Genomic DNA, 23,114 nt, shown 5'->3' with positions numbered 1-23,114 from the left:
AACAGCATTCAAAAACTATCGCGGAAAAATACTTAATCATTTGCAATTTTGTTCAAATCTGGTACAAGCATTTTATATGTATTTGTTCATCTTTGGTAGAAAAATTGGGTAATTTACTAAGATTTTAGATTGTTTGGACCATTTGTAGTTTCAAAATATGATGCCTATGAACACATATGCAACTTGAACTCATTTAGTGAAAATGCTCCTATTAATAATGTACAACAAAAAGAATGACACAGTATTATTCTTTTACATTAATAATAGGTGAAGGCAAATCTTACAACTTGAAGTGACACAAACTTTTTTTTTACGGAGACAGAGTATTTTTCTTTAAAATAATGTTACTATTATTAGGTCTAATGCCTTATTTTAAAATGTATTAAACTTAGTTGATTGAAATTGACTCTTTCAGGTGTAGCTACTACACATCTAAATGAACTACTTAATATCATTTTATTAATTACACATAAATACGGGTACATGGGAAGAGGATGTTATCAAAACCAGTAACACCCTACATGGCAAGTGCACCCGTAGCCAGTTTTTTTTCTTTAAAAAGGGGCAAATGCAAGCAACTGAAGAAAAAATATATTTAAGTCTACCTATTAGATGAAAAAAAGTCTGCTGGCTAGGAGAATTGGCCATAATTCTCATGAGTTAGGCATTTACTAGCAATTTCGCTGATGGTCTCTGTGTGAAAAGGGCACTTAAGAAAAAAAAAGTGGGTGGAACCCATTTGTTGAAATAAATGTGAATATGAATGAATGAATATTCGAGTGGCCATTATGATGACGTCACAACATTTTTCATGAACTAAATTTCTTCATTTCAGCCTTTTAGTGGAATATTTAACAGTAACATGACTAATAATGATTATTATAACAATTATTATTTCGCATAATATGTGCAACTTCCATCAATTGGTACATGTGTATTATGAACAAAGTGAACATTACTAAAAGTAGGCCTTTAATAATGCTCTGTTGCAAAATATACTCTCAAGAAGAAACTAGGAAATTAGGAGTGTTGTATGTATACATTTTATTGCAATACCATATAAACCAATAGTAACAACAAGACATGTAATTTATTGTACTGTTAAATAAAACAAAATACTAATTTGTACTATAAATATCTAAAACATCTTTTATTAACAGTAATTTCTTTGTCACACTAAAATATCACATACAACTAAAATTATTTGATATTTATTTTTAAATGTTTATTTGATAATGCTTTTTCATAATTAAGGAATATTTTTAGGTGCTAAATTCTGTCTTGGACGGGTGATGGTCCTAACAGTGTCATTTCATCCTCAAACCCTATTTCTTCATATGTCTGTTTATGTATTCACACGATCCTGTATTTTATCCTGTAACAATAAATACAACTGTAATTACATGATCACCGAAACAACTCATTAATAACATACAACATAACATATAAGGATGAGTAAAAATGTTAATGTTAAACAAACCAACTATTAAATTGTGTAATATGCCATGTACAATGTTGCCATTGCAACTAAATAAAAACACAGAAATGAATACAAGTGTAACTACACATTAACACAAACAGTGGATAGGGGAAAATCTGGCTTTGTACTAGGCTGTATTGTAGACTTACTTTTAATCTGCACAAAAATATCCTCATCCTCTAATATTTCATATGGACCACTACTGTAGCTTTAAAGATTGATTGAAAATAATTGTTAAACATATCAGCCTTTTGTTAAGCATCTCAGCTTAAAAACAGAAGTACCTCCAAGATTTAAGGCTGACGGTTAAGAGTAATTAGATTTATAAGACTTCTTCATCCAAGACCAAAATTTGTTGTTGTTATTTTTCATTTCATTAGCAAGTGCTTGTAAGTAAGAGTAGTACTTGCTCCTACAAAGTTTTTTGAAATTTGCACGAGCAGTAATACAGAATCAGTAAGATACTTCTTCTTGAATTTAAGGATTTTTCTTTGGACTTAAGATGAGCAAAAACTATGTATAAGTACGGTTAAAGAAGAATGATAAGAATTAAAAATGTCATCATTACAATTAACACTATTAGAAATATCCTTATTGCAACAAATCAGGTCTAAAACATAAGTAGGTTCTTTATTAATTACATTGAAAAAAACCAAAAAGGATTAAAAACAGAGTCCAAGAAACTTAAAATCGACAGCTAGTAGACAAACCATGTAATCATTATGTTAGTTAATATGTACAGCAAGTTGCACTGGCAATGCAACGAATAGAAAACACTGGCATCAATACCAATACAACTACACAGCACAAACATTGAATAGAGGCAAATTGGGCTGTCTACCTGACTGTGCACAATACCACAAAGTGAATAATTTGGCTTTAAACTAGACTGTGCTGTAGACTCATAACTTACTTTTAATGTGCACAATATCAACATCCTCATGACATTTCTATGGGAAAATTTTGCAAGTCCAATAGCATGCATGACAACCTGTGGATAGAAGCGCAATGACTGATTAGGACATATTTCATAGTTAAATCATGGACCTATAAATTAGATTAATTTATAGGTCGATGGTTAAATTATCAAGTTAAAATAGACAGCTAGTACACAAATCATCTAATGATATTATGTTAGTTGATATGCTATGTAGGCCAACATCAAGTTGTACTGGCAATGCAACTAATATAAAACTACAAAGCACAAACAGTGAATAGAGGCAAATTGGGCTGTACATGGCTGTTTAGTAAAATCACAACTTACTTTTAATATCAACATCCTCATGATATTTCTCTGGAAATGCTGCAAGTTCAATAGGAACAAACTGTGGACAGAAACAAAATGATAATGCCTAATTAAGACATGTGTAAACTATGAAGTCTAAAATAGACAGCTAGTAGACTAGTATTTTAGAGCTAGTATTTTATCTTCAACAAGTTGTACTGACAATGCAACTAGTATTAAAAACCCAGCAATTTATAGCTTGTTGACAAACCATCTAATCATTTTGTTAGTTACATGGCATGTACAAAAAGTTGTACTGGCACTGTACTAATATAAAATAAAACTCAGTGTACAGTTACAATGATATACTGTAAAATCTTTTATTTTCATGGCACTAAATTTTTGCAATTTCATGATTTCAAGCATTTCGCCATTTTGATTTTCATAATGGAGCGTTTTTCGTCCATAAGTTTTTCAACATACACTTAATAATTGTAGCAAAACCATAATGCTAAGTTTTAACCAACATGTTTTGCTTAGTATTAAAATTATTATTTGGCTAGGGCTAGCTTATTGGGGGGCTAGCTTAACAGCCATAGCCTGCCTAGTTTTCAAAGCATTTTAGCGAAATTTTATACTCACTAGGCCTATGCTTGTATAATATTCATAACAATACAGTATTTTATAAGACGCAAATTCAATAAAGCCTTCCCGCGATTTGTTTTAAAAACTACACATCAACCCTACCATATATTAACTGTCAATAATTACTGTTTAACAAGAGGTCAAACTATAGCCTGAGAACACATCAACACGGTATCGGCTAAATTTATGATTCTTCTACTAGCCTTTTTTTCAGATTACCTTTTTTCAGATTTTCATTACACGTAATCTGTGTATTTTTTGCGTGTTAAACATAACTGTAACCTCAAAAAGTTTAGCAGAAAGCCTTAGCAGCAAGTAAGTTGGTAGGTCTAACAAATGTTTCATACATTTAAATATTAAATCAAAAATATCCGGTCAGATTATGTGAATCAAATTTGCTGGCTTATAATTAAACAAGATAGTTGACATCAGACATCAGCCAACACGAAAGTTTGGCAAGTGTAAACCTGGACAGTGGGGAAAAACAGTAAAACTGTCATAACTTGTGAATGATTTTTACTTACTTTACAAATTTCAAGAACATAAAATTTTTTTTTTTTTGACTGGCTGAAATATACTTTTGGACCACAGTCCAAACATCGAAAAAAATGTACATTATTAAAATCTGCACCACATGAACTGTGGGCCTGCCGGCCCATCATCTTCAGTTTTGGGTCAGTCATAGGCGTTGGGCACAATAGTCTTACCGTTGGGTCTGATAGTTCTAATGTTTAGCTGGGCTTGGTTGTTTTATATTCTGGTTTGAAAATCTTTTTCAATATTTTAAATAACCAATATTCCATGATCAACTGTTTTATATTGAGTTCTTATACCTACTTTTTAACATGCCATGGATAATAAAGAGATATAAAACTTAAGTTTATCGTTATAATAATAATATTCATTTTTTACCTAATTTTACATTTGCAATCTTCAATTTAGTTGAGTACTGCGTTACGTAGAACATCATTTGACCTATTTTTCAAAACTGAGGGGAAAAAAAAGTGCAAATTTGTTTAATACAGTAGTACAAATTCATCTGTTTTATAAAATGTTGTTATTATGAATGAACCGATCACCGATTGTCTTTTCCCATTAAAAAAACAAATTTGCGGCCCAAACGTCCTAAAAGTACATTAGTTTGTCCTGATCGTCTTGAAATGACCCTCATCATCTGTGAACCCGATTAATAGTTTGACAACCGGCTATCCCCCACTAGGCATAGGTTTAATAGGATCCGTTACGAGTAAGCCAAATAATTAGGTAGTACGGGTTTGCATGGGTACGGGTTAGCCGAATTGAGTACAAATTGACCAATTTGGGTACGAGTTGGCATGGTTACGGGTTGACCAGCATCCTTCCTACTAACCTTCTTGAGGCTATGGCATAGGGCCTATGTGGTGGTAGGCTAGAGGGTCTAGTAGTAGGCTAGGCCTGGCCTACCTAAACAACAAGGCCTAGCCTAGAGTAGTAGTATAGTAGTACTAGCCTAGGCTAGTAGACTACCTAGAGGGGATTCTAGAGGCCTATCATAACCTACTACTAGATGGTCAGTTTATTCAATATTTAATGTACATCTAATAGAATTTTAAGGGACAAAGAAAACCAAGTGGGAATTGATCAACCAGATAGATCCTAACTAACAACATTCATACGAATGAGGGACGAATTGACCAGACCGATTCAATTCAGCAATTGGTCTAGGTGCACACGGCACGTACGTAATATGTGGTAGCTGGTTGGCCATCCGGCCAGCAGGCGCGACAACTTGTTAACACAGTTTTACATCGATATAATATACAGTATCTACTATATAATTAAGTTTTAATATAACTAAGCTTATATAATATTATAGGCAGGATAATGCATCACTTGATATTTTTTATACTTAATTTAAATAGTTTATACGTAAGTATTATTTTTAATTTATGTCAAAAGATGACCTTTTGATACGCGATTTTAAAAATAAAATATCACTTTTAATCTGTCAATAAAAAATTAATAGATAATAAATAATATGTCAGGCAAGTACAAAAATATAATAATGCATTTAATTAAATTGTAAATGAAATGTCCATGTAACTGATATTACAATATATTTACAAAAATGATAATGGTAACAATTAATAATATCAATTGGCATTCAGTCTGGTTGCCGGCGGACAATTTCACGTTAGATGAATGAAGTTTTACAGTAGTACAGTACTGGGACATGCAACAGTGACACATGCGTGATATGGATGGGCCTGTTATGGTCGCTTGACATGGAACAGCACAGCAGTTTCTTGTTGTTAGACATAAACAGTACGAGAATCGGGTGAGAATTGGAACCGTAGTCCGGATTTTAACCAAAATTGGGCAGTGTCGTCTTTGCACCAGGTGACATGTCTGGTAGTAATTTGGAGTCATTTGAATCAAAACTGTGAGCGCTAGAGTGATGACAAACAAACAAACAAACAAACCGCACCAATCAACATACTTTATCGCACTTTGTAATAATATTTATCGGACTTTGTAATGACAGTTATCGCACTTTGTAATAATAATAATTATCGCACTTTGTAATATTGTAATAACAGTTATCGCCCTTTGTAATAATAATTATCGCACTTTGTAATAACAGTTATCGCACTTTGTAATAATATTTATCGGACTTTGTAATGACAGTTATCGCACTTTGTAATAACAGTTATCGCACTTTGTAATAACAGTTATCGCACTTTGTAATAACAGTTTGTATAACGATATCCATTACAAAGTGCAACAACAAACTGTCAACAATATTTTTCACAAGTGGTGCGATTAATAATAAAAGTTATCGCACTTTGTAATAACAGTTATCGCACTTTGTAATAACAGTTATCGAACTTTGTAATAACAGTTATCGCACTTTGTAATAACAGTTATCGCACTTTGTAATGACAGTTATCGCACTTTGTAATAACAGTTATCGCACTTTGTAATAACAGTTATCGCATTTTGTAATAACAGTTATCGCACTTTGTAATAACAGTTATCGCACTTTGTAATAACAGTTATCGCACTTTGTAATAACAGTTATCGCACTTTGTAATAACAGTTTGTATAACGATATCCATTACAAAGTGCAACAACAAACTGTCAACAATATTTTTCACAACTGGTGCGATTGTAATATTACAAAGTGCGTAAGTACAGACGTTTTCTAAACTCATGTTTATGTTCATATTTGGCTCCTTATAAATTCTAGATCCGCTTCGACAATGAGCAATTTAACTCTATATTCCATTTGCACTGTATTGTCTATACTGTATTCCAGATAATCTTTAGTAAATTTAATTATTAGATATATTGATTTCCTATAACACAACATTTCTAAATATAAACGTCCTTGTTATCTATATTCATAAAACTAAACAACACTCAAATTAAATTAAATTGATTGTGTGGCAAACTAGGACAGTAGTCAATTTTAATTAAGCATGAATAAAAAACATGGACAAATGATAACGAGAATTAATACATCACATAAAAAAATCAATCAACCTACTAAATTAAATTTAGTTTGCGACATAAGGACAGTAGATGTAGTATTATAAAAAAAACTGGATTTACTAAAGACATCACAAGAAAAGACAAGACATCAATAATGACAACTAAAAGGTAGAATTCAGTGAATTATACAGCTATAACATGCGCAAACACCAGGTCTCCTCAGATCACCAACACTACCACCACCACCACCCAAGTTAAGCAACACTGGGCCCAGTATAGATCTGGGGAATGATGGTAGGCCGATCGTCTGGGAATATCGGGTGCTTTAGTCTAAAGAACAAAGTGTGAATGGTAATCGGGCTAGCATGCGAGAGGTGGGTTTCGAGCCTGTTTGTACCATATTGATTGTATCCTTAGGCAAGATGCTTCAGTTTCATTATTTGTTGTTGCAATAATAGCTATATAACAGACCATGCCTATTGGTTTTAGGAAAATCGATATATTTGTGACGTCATAACGACACAATATAAATACCACCGATATACACAATAGTGTAACCCTTTAGTATGTGACACGCGATAATAATTAAATTATTTTTAACATATTGATGAATAGTCTATGAGTAAATATACTAAACGTGTACTGAATAAATTAATTATATACAAATTATATTGAAGGTAGATATGTAAACAATTAACATGTTATAAGCATTTTAACCTGCTATAAAGTACTTAAAGATATATATATATATATATAAATCCAAAGGCAAATTACTGAAAAAAATGACAATGCTGTGGGTATCAGTGGCTGGATCTCAATGGAGATACAAATAAAAAAAAAGCGAAAAGCTAAATCAAAACGATAAAGTAAACAGCCAGAAAAGTTAGCAGAGCTTTCGGGCAACACTAGCCCTTCATCAGTGATATATACAAAAATATAAAATTGAAAAAATAATAATTAATTTAATTTTCATGTACGTGTAAGTACTGTACGTAAGTAAGTGTGTAAGTAGAGGAGTGAGTGGATGGGAGAGTAAGTAAATAAGTAAGTAGAGTAAGTATAAAGTAAGTAAGTACAGTAAAAAAAAAAAACATTTTTAAGTAGAAAAGTAATGTATTGCTGTGCTATCAATGTCAGCGTGTGTCTTGAAAATTCACTTTTTATCTAATATTTCAAAAGGATGGGGAAAATAACATAATATGATTAACATTTAAGTACTGTATCAAATAACATCTCAATTAGGGTAGGTGAGTTCACTTTTATGTTTTTCATAGAGATCGAATAACTTATCAAAATCAATACTCGACGGTCCTATTGTGCTAGCTGCCTGTGATGGTGCCTTTATCCCTCCTGTCAAAGTTGATGTTGTGGACCTAGACAAAGTGAAAATGAAGTAAATTCAAAAATGTTGTATAAAAAATACATTCTTGAGTTGAGTCGGTTATTGATTGTAAGAAAATATCAACGATACTCTATTACTGAAGAGTGGATTTCTATGGCAGTGTTTATATTAATAATAATAATAATATTTATTTCCACAAATAATAAAGCAAAATACAGAGTAGCATAATACTGTAAATATACAACTGATAATGAACATAAATAATATAATGCAAGAAAAGAAGTTGGTAAGTGGAAAAGGGACGCCACAGCAAGCAAGCTTAAATTTGGGCGCCCATCTCAATAGTGAAACAACTTAAACTTTAACGTTTTAAAATATTGATATTAATTATTATAAAAAAAACAATTGATAATTCAGTTATATGCGATTACAAATTAAACAATTTTCATAACATAAACACCTATTTACATTGTTCCTGTATTCAATAATATATACAATTTTAATTTTCCTTTTGAAATTATACAAATTATTACTCATTCTAATTTCGTTACTAATATTGTTCCATATTCTTGGCCCTTCATAAGATATTCCCCTTTGTCCCAGGTTTGTGTTCTTTTTGATGATATACAAATTTTTATTGTTTCTCGTATCATGTACATGAATAGAGTCATATGTTTGAAAAAAAAGAATGAAAATTTGATGGCAGTTGATTTTTATTGTATTTAAACATAAAAAGTGAAACACATTTTTTATATAGATCATAAACGGTAAGGGAATTAGTTTTAATAAATAGTGGTATGGTAAAGATGGATGGTAGTAGTTTGTTTTACATATAATTCTTAAAGCCTTTTTTTGAAGTACATGGATACGTTTCATATTTTTGGCATCAGTAGTTTTCTCAGACTGTTATACAATATGATATATTTGGTAAGATCAGTGAGTTGTATATAGTTAATAAGACTTTATAGGGAAGGATTTTTATTAAAAAGTTTATTTAGGGAACCAATCATAATAGAAATTTTGGTGGCTATGCCATGTACATAATACGAGAACGTCCGGATTAGGTCCAATTCAATACCAAGAAATCGTATGCTTTCTACACGTTCTAGTACATCATCGTTTATTTTGAGCTTATTTAGGCCAATATCAATTGGTTTAGTTTTGCCTTTAAACAATATGTATTTCGTTTTTGTTACATTTACAGTAAGCATGTTTGCTTTGAACCACATACTTAGACGATGTATTTCATTATTCATTATATTAAATGCAGTATCAATATCATCATGTTCTAAGAAAACGTTGGTGTCATCTGCGAACATTATTGTTTCTGTTTGCGTACATACACCAGGCATATCATTAACATACAATAGAAACAATAACGGCCCCAATATCGAACTCTGGGGCACTCCGTGTGTTATCTCTGTGTAATCAGATTTCTACATACTGTTTCCTATTACTTAAGTAGCTTACAAACCATTCTAGAGCAATGCCTCACCATAATACCTTAGTTTATCAAGCAATATGTCATGATTCATAGAGTCAAATGCTTTTGACAGATCTAGAAAGACCCCTACAGTATTACGATTTTTTTATTATCAATTGCTTTGGTCAATGTGTCTATTGTTTGAAGAAGTGCTTGTTCGGTTGAGTGTCCCTCCCTAAACCCATATTGCGACTTGCTAAGTATATTATGTTTAAGTAAAAATGACATTGTTTGATCGTATACTACCCTCTCATAGATCTGAGATAGACATGGTAAGATATCGGTCTGTAATTGCTAACCTCATCTTTATTAACCTTTTTATACACAGGCACAGTTTTTGCTATTTTTAATTGATCTGGAAATATACCACTCTCCAGTGATTTGTTAACAATATGAGCAATTGGTTTTGAAAGTAGGTCATAATTACTTACAATCTATTTTATCATTATATCATCATGACCACATGACTTATTCTTATCTAATTTACTTATATATTTCATAATATCATGTTCAGTGACAGCCGTACATTCTGTGGCTGTTCTGACTACTTCCAATATTTCTTGCCATTTCATAACCAATATTAACAAAGTATGTGTTAAAAGCATTTGCTATGTCAGTAGACGTGCTATATGTTTGAGTGTACATCTTAATATGATTTGGAATATTTATTTTTCTATTTCTACATAATATTTTATTTATTACTTTCCATGTATTTTTTACATTATTACCGTTTCTTTTGATTTCATTGTCATAATATTCTATTTTCCTATTTCTAATAGTTGTTGTTAGACAGTTTCGGAATCAGTTGTATTTTAATTTATTATTGTGTGTTGGTTTCGTTTTGTATCTTTTATACAATTTTTGTTTTGTTAGGATAGATTTTTGTATACCACTAGTCATCCACGGTGATCTTAACTTATCTGTTTTTATTCTAACTTGTTTAAGTGGGAAACACCTGTCTATTGTAGCAGTTAATTTATTTGCAAATGAATGGTATGCCTCATTAGCATTTGAATACGTTAGGGTATCTTCCCATTGCTCATTCAGGAGTTCTGTTCTAAAAGTTTGTGAACATTGTATTGTGTTTTGTCGTTTAAAAATATATTTTTGTTTCTCTGTTGTTTTAAATATTTCTATCTTGTTTATACAAAATACTGGAAAGTGATCTGATAAGTCTGATATTTAAATTCCGGATTTTATTGATTGGGTGGATATAGAGTTAGTAAATATGTTGTCTAGTAATGTAGCTGATTGGTTAGTGATACGTGTTGGTTTGTTTATGAGCGGAATGAATGAGTTGGATAGTAGGCTGTCAACATGTATTCTGACATTGATGTTTGTTTCATATGAGTTTAGATCAAAGTTTAGGTCCCCCATTAGGTAAGTTTCTTTCCCTTCATTTGTAAGTTATGTGAGATTTCATCGATTTGTGTGTTACATAGTTGTATTAAGGTAATAGCTTTGCGACAGAGAGCTATCCTAAAATCCAGCTGATGTTTTGTCCTACAAAATTGTAATGAATGCTGATGTGCATTGGAAACACACACAGATTGAAAAAACAAGTTTTTTTCTCATAGTTTTCCCAATGCACTGAACATACAATTGATGGACCTAAAAAGGTATGTTGACCAAATTAAAGGTATACACCAATTGTCCTATTTCACAACCCATTATTTTTTACATTAAACTGGTTATCTCCAGATTCTTTGTAGTTACTGAATGCTTGAGAATAAACATTAACATTAAAATTATGAAATACTAGGAAAGACTAAGCTATTCAAATGTAGTAAACCTTCTCAACATCCGTGGTGACAAGTGGGCCATTTCAGATGCCATTTTGACAACCATTATTAGATCCAAGAAGGTAAGAAGAACAATTTTCAAATGTAGTTTAAAACCTTCCCAGTACAATTCCAGCAATTTTGATACACTATACAATCGAACAAAAGCAGCATAAGCAGTGAAAAGTGAGAATTTCTAACATTGTTGTAGTCATGACATTGGATACAAGAAGGTGGATAATTTAATTTTCAAATGTACTTTAAAACTTTCTCAGTACAATTGCGGTAATTTGATACACCATGTGTATAGATGCGTGGAATAGCTCAAATGTGTATAACCAGTCGTCCCTGGTACAATAACCAAACATTTTCTCTTTTAATACAATTAATTCTTTCATACAAAATGCTCTCACATAAATTGTAAATTGGAATGATTGTTATGTTGTGGCTAATATTTACCTATGGAAATCTTGTTCTTCTCTGGCACTGTAAACCAACTTTTGGATCTTAGGATTAGTGGTAAGATCTTCTGGCAAGCTTCCATCTAGAGTTCTTAAGTCTAAGTCTACGTAGCGAAGTTTCTATGGAGGTAAAATGAAGAGACAGATAATAGAATATTTCAATTAGTTTACTTATGTTTAGTATATCACTTTGGAAAAAACGATGACCACGAAAGTGCTTGTTTATTGACAACCAAAAACAACCATAGCCTAAAGATACATCGCTACAGCTGTAATTGCTGTAATTAACCATAAAAAACAATTAGCTCTAAATCTGATTACCAATAATAATGAACCACCTCCTGTATTTTAAGTAATTAAATACTTTGTAGGGCTAACCTCATGAATGTTTTAGGATGGTCCTACCCCACATAGAAGGACATAGAAATGTTGGTAGACATTTAAGGAAATAACCTTTCAGGTTAACTGGGCTGTGATACAACTTAAACTAAACTTAAACTTAAACACAACTTAAACTTAAACTACTTTCATCTACCCTAAGATTCTCTTTGTGTCGATCTGCCAACAAACGGTGCTAATTCATATGTCTACAATAACAGGGGCTGGACAAGGGTGTGGGCTGGGGTGATACACCTTACTTCTCTGGAGGATGCACTGGGTTTATTAAAGTACACACAAGCTAGATGTACACACAGGACCTACATCATTTTAAATCCTTATTTGAGAACACAATTAGTTCTACTACCAGAACTGTATGGTTGAGAATAGCCATGAACCTGTGCTGATTTTATGGCTACGGTGTGGGACAGCTCTGCCTTAGTTGACTTGATCAAAACATACTTACAATTAACTTTTTGACAATCAGTCGCCTTTCGAGTTGACATGCCAGATGTAAAGGAGTTAGACCAGCATTATTCTGGATGTTTGCCACCAGTTTGTCTGTGTCCAGAAGCAACTCAAGAGACTTAAGACCACGTTTCTGATCCGCACATTCAACGGCACGATGCACACATGTTGAACCTTCTTGTAAGTTTCTTGCACATAAATGATTGACCATACTGCCTAAGATTTTGCCAACATTACTAATTTAATAGTGGTATATTACGTTTCATTCAGACATTTCTTTTTATTTTATATTTTCATTACAAAAGAAGCTTTAATTTGCTTCTATTATTCAGTGAGTTAAGTTCCAATAATAAAATAAAACTATAACAAAATTCAGAAGAATTAGTTGATACGCTAGCAGAATATAATATTGCAAAGAATTCACTAACATAAAAAGCACATAAGTCGACAGCTATATAATTTCAGAAGAGGTTAAAGGTAATATCATATCATTTCTTAAAGATATGTTGTCTCCACTGTTAATTTTGACTTTTATAAGTAATTTTTTTTAGTGATTTACTTTATTAAAACTGTCTTATTTTTTCTTAATCTTTTTTTCATGTTCTTGGTGGACAATACATCCTAAACTTGAAAAAATGAACCTCATACGACAAAGTTTGGTATCCCACGTTTAATTTTTTTAACATGAGAATTGAATATCACAATTGAAAATTAAATTTTTGCCAATAGAGACCACTAGTCTTGTCTAGCTTCTAATCCACCAAGCTGATTGCTAGGGTTAAATTCAATTTTGTTTATCATATCCTATGTTTGATAATTTTTTTTTACATGATAATTTTCCGGAAAGAAAATATTATCATCCATAACAATATGAGAATGGAATAAAAAAGAATAAATGAGATAACAATTCAATTGACATTGTCATGATAATATCATCAGTCATAATTATGCATGAAATGATATCTACAACTCATAAGCGACTGGTTCATTGTACTCTTTGAAAATATAAACCAAATAAAGATTAAAATAGAATAGTTAATTATATCTCAACCGTAATAATAATGGTAAATAACGATTATTTTATTTACCTGACGTTTCGCCAACTATCAGTTGGCTTTTTGGCAACTGATAGTTGGCGAAACGTCAGGTAAATAAAATAATCGTTATTTACCATTATTATTACGGTTGAGATATAATTAACTATTATATTTTATTTGGAATACCAACCGAATTAATCTTTTTAATGAGTCAAATAAAGATTATCATTAGTATGATGTTCAAAACAATTGGAAATAAAAACATAAATCTTATACCTTGGTATATGCCAGGCCCATTCTGTGTTATTCCAAAGTACATCTCACTTAAGTTATCTGCTACACTTCCTTGAAATCCTCCCACTACACTCTGATTTCCAATGCTAGGAGCAAATCCTGGTTTAAAAGAAACAACATGTAAAAGGATCAAAGCTGAATGACTACTACATTATGTATTATTAATACTTTTTTCTTTATTCAAATGCAAAAGAAAAGTTGCATGAAACAGAAACATTGTACTATTTGTTTTTGGTTAGTAAAAAAAAAACAGCAATTAGAAATGTCAGGTGAGAATTCTAGTTAATTGAAATACATATTTAGCCTTTCTAAAAAAATATTTCATTAGATGGGAAAGAGGTGGATCCCACACTAACCCCACCCCAATGAAACCCCCAGCCCCACACTAAACCATGTTAAGGAACCCTTTGACAGCATCATTTATCGGTCCCTGTAATTATGACATGTGCTTTTACCTTGTCTAAAGTTTCTTCCATATGCAGAAGCTGTTCTAACAGATGCTGGAGAAGGTTGATACATAGAACCTAAATATAGATACAACAGATAAAGAATTTAAGTAAACTCTCTGTGTGACAATGTTAATTTTCCATTTAGTTTTTTTACTGGGTAGCCTTCATTTAAAGCTAATCATCTGACAATTATTATAAATACTGTAGGTAGGTAGAGGAACTTAAAATTAGTCAGATGGGAATTATTATGAATAATGTTGGAGTGAAACAATGCCACAGTATAGGAGGACAAAATATCAGTTTATTATTATATTATTTTTCCTTCATGGTTACTAATGTTACTTTAGCAGTTTTTTTCTCTTACCAGTTGGGGTCGCAAGCCTCTCATAAATATCTTGAGAGGTGACTTGCGTATGGTCTGCCGACTGTTCAAATAGGAGCTCAGTATCCGTCATGTAAGGTTTCTGGCTTGAGCCGTTCCTCCTCCTCCTCTGAGCAAGCGGCCTATTTGAAGTAAAGGTAGATGATGTTCCTTCGTGAATTCTAGATAATGGGCCAGCAATATTATAGAAACTTCCTCGTAAGTGTTCGTGAGAGACGGTTTGTGTACTGGTAAACAGTGGGCCTTGCTCAAAGAAGGTTTCTTTGGTTTCATGATCACTAAAGTCTGTGTTTGATGTTTCACCATAACTGGTATCTTTTAAAGCAAAAAATAAAATAAACTAAATTAGAAAATTATCCCAGTAATGAACTTTGAACACAAAATGGGACAAACAAATCTGAATGAAGAATTTAGATTTTGGTTGTTTTTGAATTTAGTAATAAATACAAATTTGGGGAGTGGGGTAACTACCCTGGGACAATACAGTATCTTTCCCAGTCTTCAATATATGCTGAAATAATAAATAGCATACCCTCTGTTGCTCACTGCATTTTGCCAAGTATTTTGCTCAGTTTATGAACACTCTTTCTTTCTACTTACTTTACTTTACTACTACATTTTCTATCGTATGAATCAGTGTTAATAGTAATAAATCGTATAGCCCAAACCATTTTTAAAACTAATTTGAAAAAAATAATGAATTTTCTCACATATCAAAGTTAAATAATAACATCTGAATTCAGAAATTGTAAACTAACCAAATAAGTAGGGTGAACGTGCTGGAACACCTGGAGTGGATTCAACAAACGTTCCCGAGTCACTGTCAGAAAAACGATCCACCTGCATTGACCTACATTTTACAAGGAAAATAACATTATAAACTTCACTCACAACTCAGTATATATTTATAATTATTTATAGCTTTTATTTGTTCTTTCTTTAAACTGAAATACACTTTCAATACAAATGTACTGATTTCCAAAGTGGTTCAGTAAACATATTTATAACAAAAAATAAAATATAAAAGAAAAACAAAAAGAAAGAAAAGAGATATAAAACTATTTACAATTGTGAAGGCAAAAAGGTTAATTCATATATGTTTTCTATAGTGAAGATATAAAAGTTGCCAAAGACATATTATGGAGTTCTGATTTTATGTTATTTGGTAGAGAATTCCATAGTTTTGTTGATCTATAAACAAAAGTTCTTTTACCTTGAGAGTTATTCCATAATAAATAAGTAATATAAGTCATTATTACTTTGGGAGCGAGTGCATTTATTATGGTTATCTACAGTAAATTGAAATAATATTGTTAAGTATCTTGGAGCTATTTCTTTTAAACATTTAAATAGCATTATAAGAATATTTTCATTCCATTTTTCTGTAAGTCTACTCCATCCAAGAGTACTTGTCTACAGATAACAATATTCTACCTAATCTTTTGATTAAAACCTGAAGAGAATCTGAAAAACTTATGTTACAATTGGACCAAACACAGCAACAATAATCAAATAATGGAATAATTAAAGCATTTGCTAACATTTTTAAAGTATACATAGGAAGATACATCTTAATACGACGAATCACACCGATACGTTTAGCTATTTTACAAGACATTTTGTCTATATGTTCCTTCCAATTTAGTTGAGGATCAAAAATGACACCTAAATACTCTTTCAATAGTGTCGTTATTATGAAGTAAAGATATATTCTTAAATGTTGCCGTTTTCTGATTTGTGCTGAAAACCATAAGCTTGGTCTTATTAAGATTTAGTGTGAGTTGATTATGGTCAAACCATTCTATAATTTTGTTTAGATTGATATTGAGTTGATTCTGAAGTATTAAAGGGTCAGATGATTAATAATGATTCCTTGTGCAATACCTAATGTTTAACTTGTTTCAATTTTTGTCTGTTTTTATCATCTGTTTTAGCATGAGAAAAAAGAATTTTACTTTTGTATTTCCAAAAGTGACAACAAATATATCTTGTTTCTTGTACTAGTGATTTTAAGAGAATGGTTTATTAGTTGTTCTCAACTCCAAGTTTCAAATCTGTTTACTTAATATGCATTACAAGAATATGTGTTAAAACAAGCGATACTTTCTAGTACTACAAATGATTTTCAGAATAGAGACCGAGATTGAAAAACATCCACTAAATATGATGCAATTTAAATGAAGTGACAATACTAAACTTAATCATTTTATTGTATTCATTTGGTATGCCGTCTAGGGAGTCCCAAAAGCAGGGAACCCACTGTCACCTGAAGGATGTGCATCTAATGATGACTTACTGTACGGTCAGTGGATGACGTAACACATGGGGCAAAGGCCCCTGGTTTAGCACTCCTAAGGATCCCTCAAATGCTGGGTAGTTGCATTGGGGCTGTTCAAGCCTCTAGGTTTAGCCAGTGAGAGTTCATAGTCATTATGCCACTGCTTACGGTCCCACTGTCTTCCGTTCAGCCACTCACTCGCATATATAGTGTGAATGAATTGGGATCTTTAATGAAAGCTGTTAAAATACTGATACCTTTCAAAATCCTCTGCATTCTCTTCTAGGAATTGTATTCCAGTCTTTAATAAGAATTTTAAGGCTTCAAGTTTTCCATACAAACAAGCAACCATCAAAGGGGTATTGCCACTACGATCACGAAGATTATGATCAAATTTTCCCTAATGAAAAATTAAAACATATATTTAACAAAGAAAAGTATTATTAATTCAGCACAAATAATAGCATGACCATAATAATAGCTTGTTTAGGTTCTCTCAAAGAAATATATACAGTAGAAGGTGTGTTATAATATACAGTAGTACAGTATCTATCAAATTTGTTTTGATGAGTCATTCTTTTTAATAAGTCGAGCACATTTTCTAAATAATTATATTATTTTTAATGATTTCAATATCATACCTGCCATAATTTCCTTAGCTCTTTGAGTTTCTTGTCCACCTTAATTGCTAACATAATTCTATCTGTTCTGTTTTTTCTGTGCGTCTCGATCAATACTTGAACACCTTCAAACTCTCGGCACGTGTAAAGTTTTCCGCGTAAATCCAGGACTGCAGAACTTGCGCCTCTTTGAAAAAGTTTTCTAACTAATCTACTGTAACCTAAAAAAACAATTCAATTTATATAAGAGCATTAAAGATGTAATAATTGTTTTAGATGTTTAATTGAATAAGTTATTTTAATGTCACATAACAGTTATTCACTTCGACTAAAAAATATGATCTGATAAAACCTTAATTTTAAAGGGGGAAAAGTCAACTAGAAGCCCATTTGACAACAGAATGTTTACATTTATCATTAACTTCATTTTTTACAATTCTAATAACTATTTTGTGTTTTTTTTTCCAAAAGTGGACAACGTGATTAAATACAAAGTGGGCTATTCAAAGTTTGATTTTATTAACTTGAATTGTTTATGTTTTTGTGGGAAACTACAAAACAAGTGTAATGTGCCCAAATATGGTAGTGATATGACATCATCATATCTATATTATATTCATTTATTGTTACATAAGATTTGATAGTGTAGATAGAGTTTAGGCTATGTTTAAAAGAAAATCATGAATGACATCACCTACCCTTTGAGGCCGAAATCTGTAATGCAGTTAAACCCTGTTTGTTGACTGCATCAATGTCTAACTTATCCCATGTGGTACCTTGGCTCGATTGACTATCTTGGCTCGGTGTTAGGCCCAAGTTACGATCATCACCACAAAATTCAATCAAATACTTGACTATGTCTACTAAACCTCTTGCACATGCTACGTGAAGCACTGTGGATTTAGTTGTTGGATGCTGACTAGATATGTCCCCACCATTCTATTAAACAATTATGAATAAAGTTCAGAGTGAGTGGGTGGAAATTTCAACATTTGAAGTATGAACTACAGAATCAAGAAAAGCAAGAAGATCGGCTGAGAAACATTGTGCTGTTAAAATCAAGCATTGCTACCCAGACTTCTATTGGTTAGACAAACAACTTCTGATCTGGTCAACCATTTTCTATTCATAATATTGTAATTGTAATTTGTGTCTCAAGAATTTGAAATATACATCAAGAAATTAACAAAATGATTTTGACATCAAAGATATGTGCATATTCATACAATGTGGCTCTCAATTCCACTATTGCGTGTGTGATCAGGTATGTTTTTGTTACTAAGATTGTGTGGTAAGAGACAACATTGTTTAGATTTGGATACAATGCTGTTTTGTCTTGAGATCGGGAGTCTATCTTATTTATTAAGATCCTCTATATCAGGAGTGATGGTCGAGCGATTAAGACAGTAGGAACCGTAATCCATAGTCTTATTACAAGGGTCCAAGGCTAACTTGCTCTTTGGTTCTGGTGGCCAGATCGAGTAGGTCCAGTATACACAAAATGCTCATGTGCACTTTAAAGAACCACAGCGCATTGAGACAACATTTTTTTGTAGAATGCACTATATAAATACATTAACAATACCAGATCAATTAAAAACAATTACTCATACTACAACATTACCAACAAACATAATTTAAGTGTACACTACCTCATGTAATAATTTGACCACTTCAAGGTGACCGTTGCCACAGGCCATGTACATTGGCCAGTCCCCTGAGCCTGTGATAGGGTTAACATTATCTCCTTCTTCCAATGTGCAAAATAGGCGTTTAACATCACCTGTGATGGCGCATTCAAATAAAGTTGGATTGACAATTTCTGTCTGCCTACGCTGTCGAATCACGATAAGCAGATCTTTAACTTCTTCATTTAATGGATATGACAAAATCTGTTGCAAACCCTGAAAAGAATGACGATTTAACATTTATAATCATAGAGATACTATTAAACTACTGGAGAGACAACTAGGCAACAGTGAAATGATACAAACAGGGCAGGAACTTTATCTGTTCAAAAATACTGTATAAATAAATATATAATCCAAAAAAAAAAAACCATATATCATAAATGCCAAGATTAAAATAGAAAATAAAAAATTACTTTGGATAGTCTGCCAGCATATATACATTTGATAGGAACAATAACTTTGATGAAAGTGAAATAGCAAACTCCATCCAGGACAACAAAATATGTTTTGGATTCTGATATTCAATAGAAACAGCAAGTTTCCTGCCTGACCTGGTACTAGATATATTAAACAATTTGCATCCAGATCCTCTTTATTAAAAGTACCAATAGTGAGTAACAATTTCTACAACCCATTGTGTAAAGTGAAACATATATTTTTTCACAAGTTTTCAATAATTTGATACAGAAAACAAGATCTAACATTGTTAAAAAAGCTGTTTCTTCTGTTAAAAGGGCTGTAGGCAGAATTCCATGACAGGGAGTTTGTGGCATCCAGAGGGCTGGAAAGGCTTATATTACAAATGCTTTTATGTTTACTTCTTAATCTTATTGTACACTTAAAACCAAAAACAGCAAGGTACTTGGATTTATCTACGAACAATCATTTTTGTATTTAATTTAATGGGAATTTGTCCAAACCATAAACCACCACTAGAGAAAGATAAAAAACTTAAGAGGGACCAAAAATTGGAAAAATGGTTTGAAAAAATTCAGAGATAGAAATACAATGACAGGAGAGTATATTTTAAGCAGTCTGAATTTATGTAGATTCACTCCAGATTTCCTCCTGAAAGAAGAAATTCATAAAAATGTTTTTTTTTTTTCGATTCTCAGGTATAACACCCAATTATGATGGCTTTATATAAATGTAAAAATTGACATACTGTAAGGCCTCTAGTCTCTGTGGCAAGGACGGTTGCAATTTCAAGATGTTGTAGTTTGCAAGCATACTGTAAAGGTGTCATCCCATTCACGTCTTTGATGACTGGATTGGCATTGTAGTGCAGTAACGTCTGAATTGCATTGCGACAATTGTTAACTGTTGCTATTGTAAGAGCTGTTCGGCCAGTCTACAAATAAGCAAAATATAGAACATAGTACAGGAATTATTATAATGATGATGGTGACAATGATGATGATGGTGTTTATGGTGATGATGACAACAGAAGTGTTATGATGATGACAATAATGATGGTATTGTTGATAATGTTGTTGCTTGTTGTGATGATAATGTTTAGGATGGTGGTGGTATGGTGGTATGATGATGGTGGTATGGTGATTATGATGGTGATAATGATGGTGGTATGGTGATTATGAAAGTGATGATAATGGTGGTATGGTGATTATGATTGTGGTATGGTGATGATGGTGGTATGGTGATGGAATGGTGATATGATGACAATGATGGTGATATGGTGAAGGTGAGACGGTGGCGGCATGGTGATATTGATGAGGTTGGTGGTATGGTGATGGTAATGATGTTAGTGGTATGATGATGATGATCTGATGCTGATGTGTTTTGTGGTGATGATTAGGATAGTGAAAATGATGGTGGTGATTTGATACTGAATTGAAATTATACTAAAGTGTCAACTTACTTTAACATGTTGAGCATCAATGGGGCAATGTCTCATCTTAAGAAGAATGGTCAGATTATCTGATCTATGACACAAACAACAGTAAATTACAATTGATGTGTACAAACCAAATGAAACATGCAGGTATAAAAATACACTTTGCAGACAATTTATCCAGGAATAGCAAAGATAAAGAGAAGAAACTGAGAGCGTATTATTATAAGAAAATTATTATTATAAAACAAGGACATACAAACCATACTTTTGCCAAATTTAAATTTAACCTTTCTCCAAAATATTGTTTCTATTATAGTACTTCTTGGCAGTGTAACATTACACAGTGTAACATTACACAGTAAGTTATTAGTATTTTGTACCTCCTGGTTGTTATAAAACATTTAGCTGTACTATGTAATGCATAGTGAATCAGGGAGCATTCTCATAATGTATCAACCAGGATATTGGTAAAGAAATGTGTCTGAACATCCTGATTTTTTAAAATAATGTTACTAATGTCTGACAGCGCTAAAAGACCAAAAAGGATTATAGAAACAGTTGAGATGTTTACCTGTTAGCAAGTGCTGCAGCCATGATCAGTGTGTTTCCATCTTCATCAATATTAAAGAGATCAGAGCGTTGAATATGCTGTGCGCATAGATTACCCTATAAATAGGTAACATTTATTATCAATTTCAAATACAGTCAAAACAAAAACAGGTAGATTTTGAATTAGTAAAATACATACTGTAAATGTATATCCATATGTATTTGTTGAGAAAAAAATTTTCTTATAAAAATAATGATGGTGTCACTAGGATTTAGACCTATGACCTAAATTGTTCAGAAACATAATAAAAAGCAAGGGTTTGTTTTTTCCATCTGGGTGACCTCTTCAATCAAAGTCTCTCAGAAGGCCCAGTAGCTGTGTGTGACAGTGGCTGTGTGTGTAACCCCTAAAGGAAGATGTAATAGGTTAAAGTGTACATGAGCTAGAACTGTACATTCGACCTACAGTTTATATAGTCCTTATCCGAGAAGACTGGTTTTACCACCATGGAGCAAGTGAGCCTCCGAACCCTTGCTGATGTTAACATGATTACATATTACGGTTCCACTGTCTTAACCCCTCGCCACTCACTTGCTCAAAATATCAGAACAGTTAACAAATGGAGGGAGTAATTAAGCTATACAAAATATTAACTTGCGCATAAATTATAAACTTTGTACTACAGTAATAAATAGGTACCAGAATTTACTTACCGTTTTAGCAATTTTAGAAATCTCTTCAACTCTGTTTTGCCTCATTGTCTCAATGAGATCTCTACATTCATCGTGACCTAAGCTGGATGCTATATCATCACAACGATAACCAAACCCGCACTCTAAGTTCATGTCAGCACCCCTTCTCAAAAGACAACTGTAACAGAAAAACATTGTTGAATTATATTTATTGTACAATAGATTGAAAAGGGGACACCTGAGGATCAACAAAGTGTCTCCTTAATAGCGTTGTCCCCTGATTAGAGATTGGAGGTACTGTATAGTGTTAAAACATATACAACAAACCTTATGATGTCTATATGATTGTACTTGGCAGCGTAGTGGAGAGGAGTCCATTTAGTAATCGGGTTGTATGCATTTGGGTTTGCACCAAGGACGCAAATCAAAATCTGGAAGAAAATTATTAACTTTTATTAAATAGAACAAATCTCATCTATTTTATTAAAACTGAAAAGAAATATGTAGGGCCATAGCAATCTAATGGTGA

At 32.2% G+C, this 23,114-nt stretch overlaps 1 protein-coding gene across 2 annotated transcripts in view; it reads right to left on the bottom strand.

The window, feature by feature from the left end:
- Nucleotides 1-1,027: 1,027 nt before the first annotated feature.
- Nucleotides 1,028-23,114, bottom strand: part of LOC144844220 (uncharacterized) — a 35,358-nt gene continuing 13,271 nt past the window's right edge. The window contains exons 6-26 of one of the 2 annotated variants that reach the window (XM_078701014.1): nucleotides 22,913-23,016; nucleotides 22,607-22,763; nucleotides 21,915-22,009; nucleotides 21,368-21,431; nucleotides 20,654-20,839; nucleotides 19,450-19,701; nucleotides 18,496-18,736; nucleotides 17,819-18,018; nucleotides 17,435-17,577; nucleotides 15,658-15,749; nucleotides 14,882-15,214; nucleotides 14,524-14,592; nucleotides 14,051-14,167; nucleotides 12,736-12,953; nucleotides 11,890-12,011; nucleotides 5,454-8,197; nucleotides 4,263-4,338; nucleotides 2,745-2,805; nucleotides 2,394-2,471; nucleotides 1,630-1,688; nucleotides 1,028-1,393 (exon numbers count right to left, since the gene is read on the bottom strand). In XM_078701014.1, coding sequence (XP_078557140.1) covers nucleotides 8,059-8,197; nucleotides 11,890-12,011; nucleotides 12,736-12,953; nucleotides 14,051-14,167; nucleotides 14,524-14,592; nucleotides 14,882-15,214; nucleotides 15,658-15,749; nucleotides 17,435-17,577; nucleotides 17,819-18,018; nucleotides 18,496-18,736; nucleotides 19,450-19,701; nucleotides 20,654-20,839; nucleotides 21,368-21,431; nucleotides 21,915-22,009; nucleotides 22,607-22,763; nucleotides 22,913-23,016 — 2,532 coding nt within the window. In that variant the 3' untranslated portion in view covers nucleotides 1,028-1,393; nucleotides 1,630-1,688; nucleotides 2,394-2,471; ... (1 more) ...; nucleotides 4,263-4,338; nucleotides 5,454-8,058. The remainder of the gene's footprint in view (nucleotides 1,394-1,629; nucleotides 1,689-2,393; nucleotides 2,472-2,744; nucleotides 2,806-4,262; nucleotides 4,339-5,453; nucleotides 8,198-11,889; nucleotides 12,012-12,735; nucleotides 12,954-14,050; nucleotides 14,168-14,523; nucleotides 14,593-14,881; nucleotides 15,215-15,657; nucleotides 15,750-17,434; nucleotides 17,578-17,818; nucleotides 18,019-18,495; nucleotides 18,737-19,449; nucleotides 19,702-20,653; nucleotides 20,840-21,367; nucleotides 21,432-21,914; nucleotides 22,010-22,606; nucleotides 22,764-22,912; nucleotides 23,017-23,114) is intronic. The other variant, XM_078701004.1, reaches the window with a different exon arrangement.

This window comes from Antedon bifida, chromosome 1 (assembly GCF_963402885.1).
Source record: "Antedon bifida chromosome 1, ecAntBifi1.1, whole genome shotgun sequence".
Taxonomy (NCBI): Eukaryota; Metazoa; Echinodermata; class Crinoidea; order Comatulida; family Antedonidae; genus Antedon; species Antedon bifida.
Note: the sequence above shows the minus strand (reverse complement) of the source record. Positions and strands in the feature narration are given on the sequence as shown.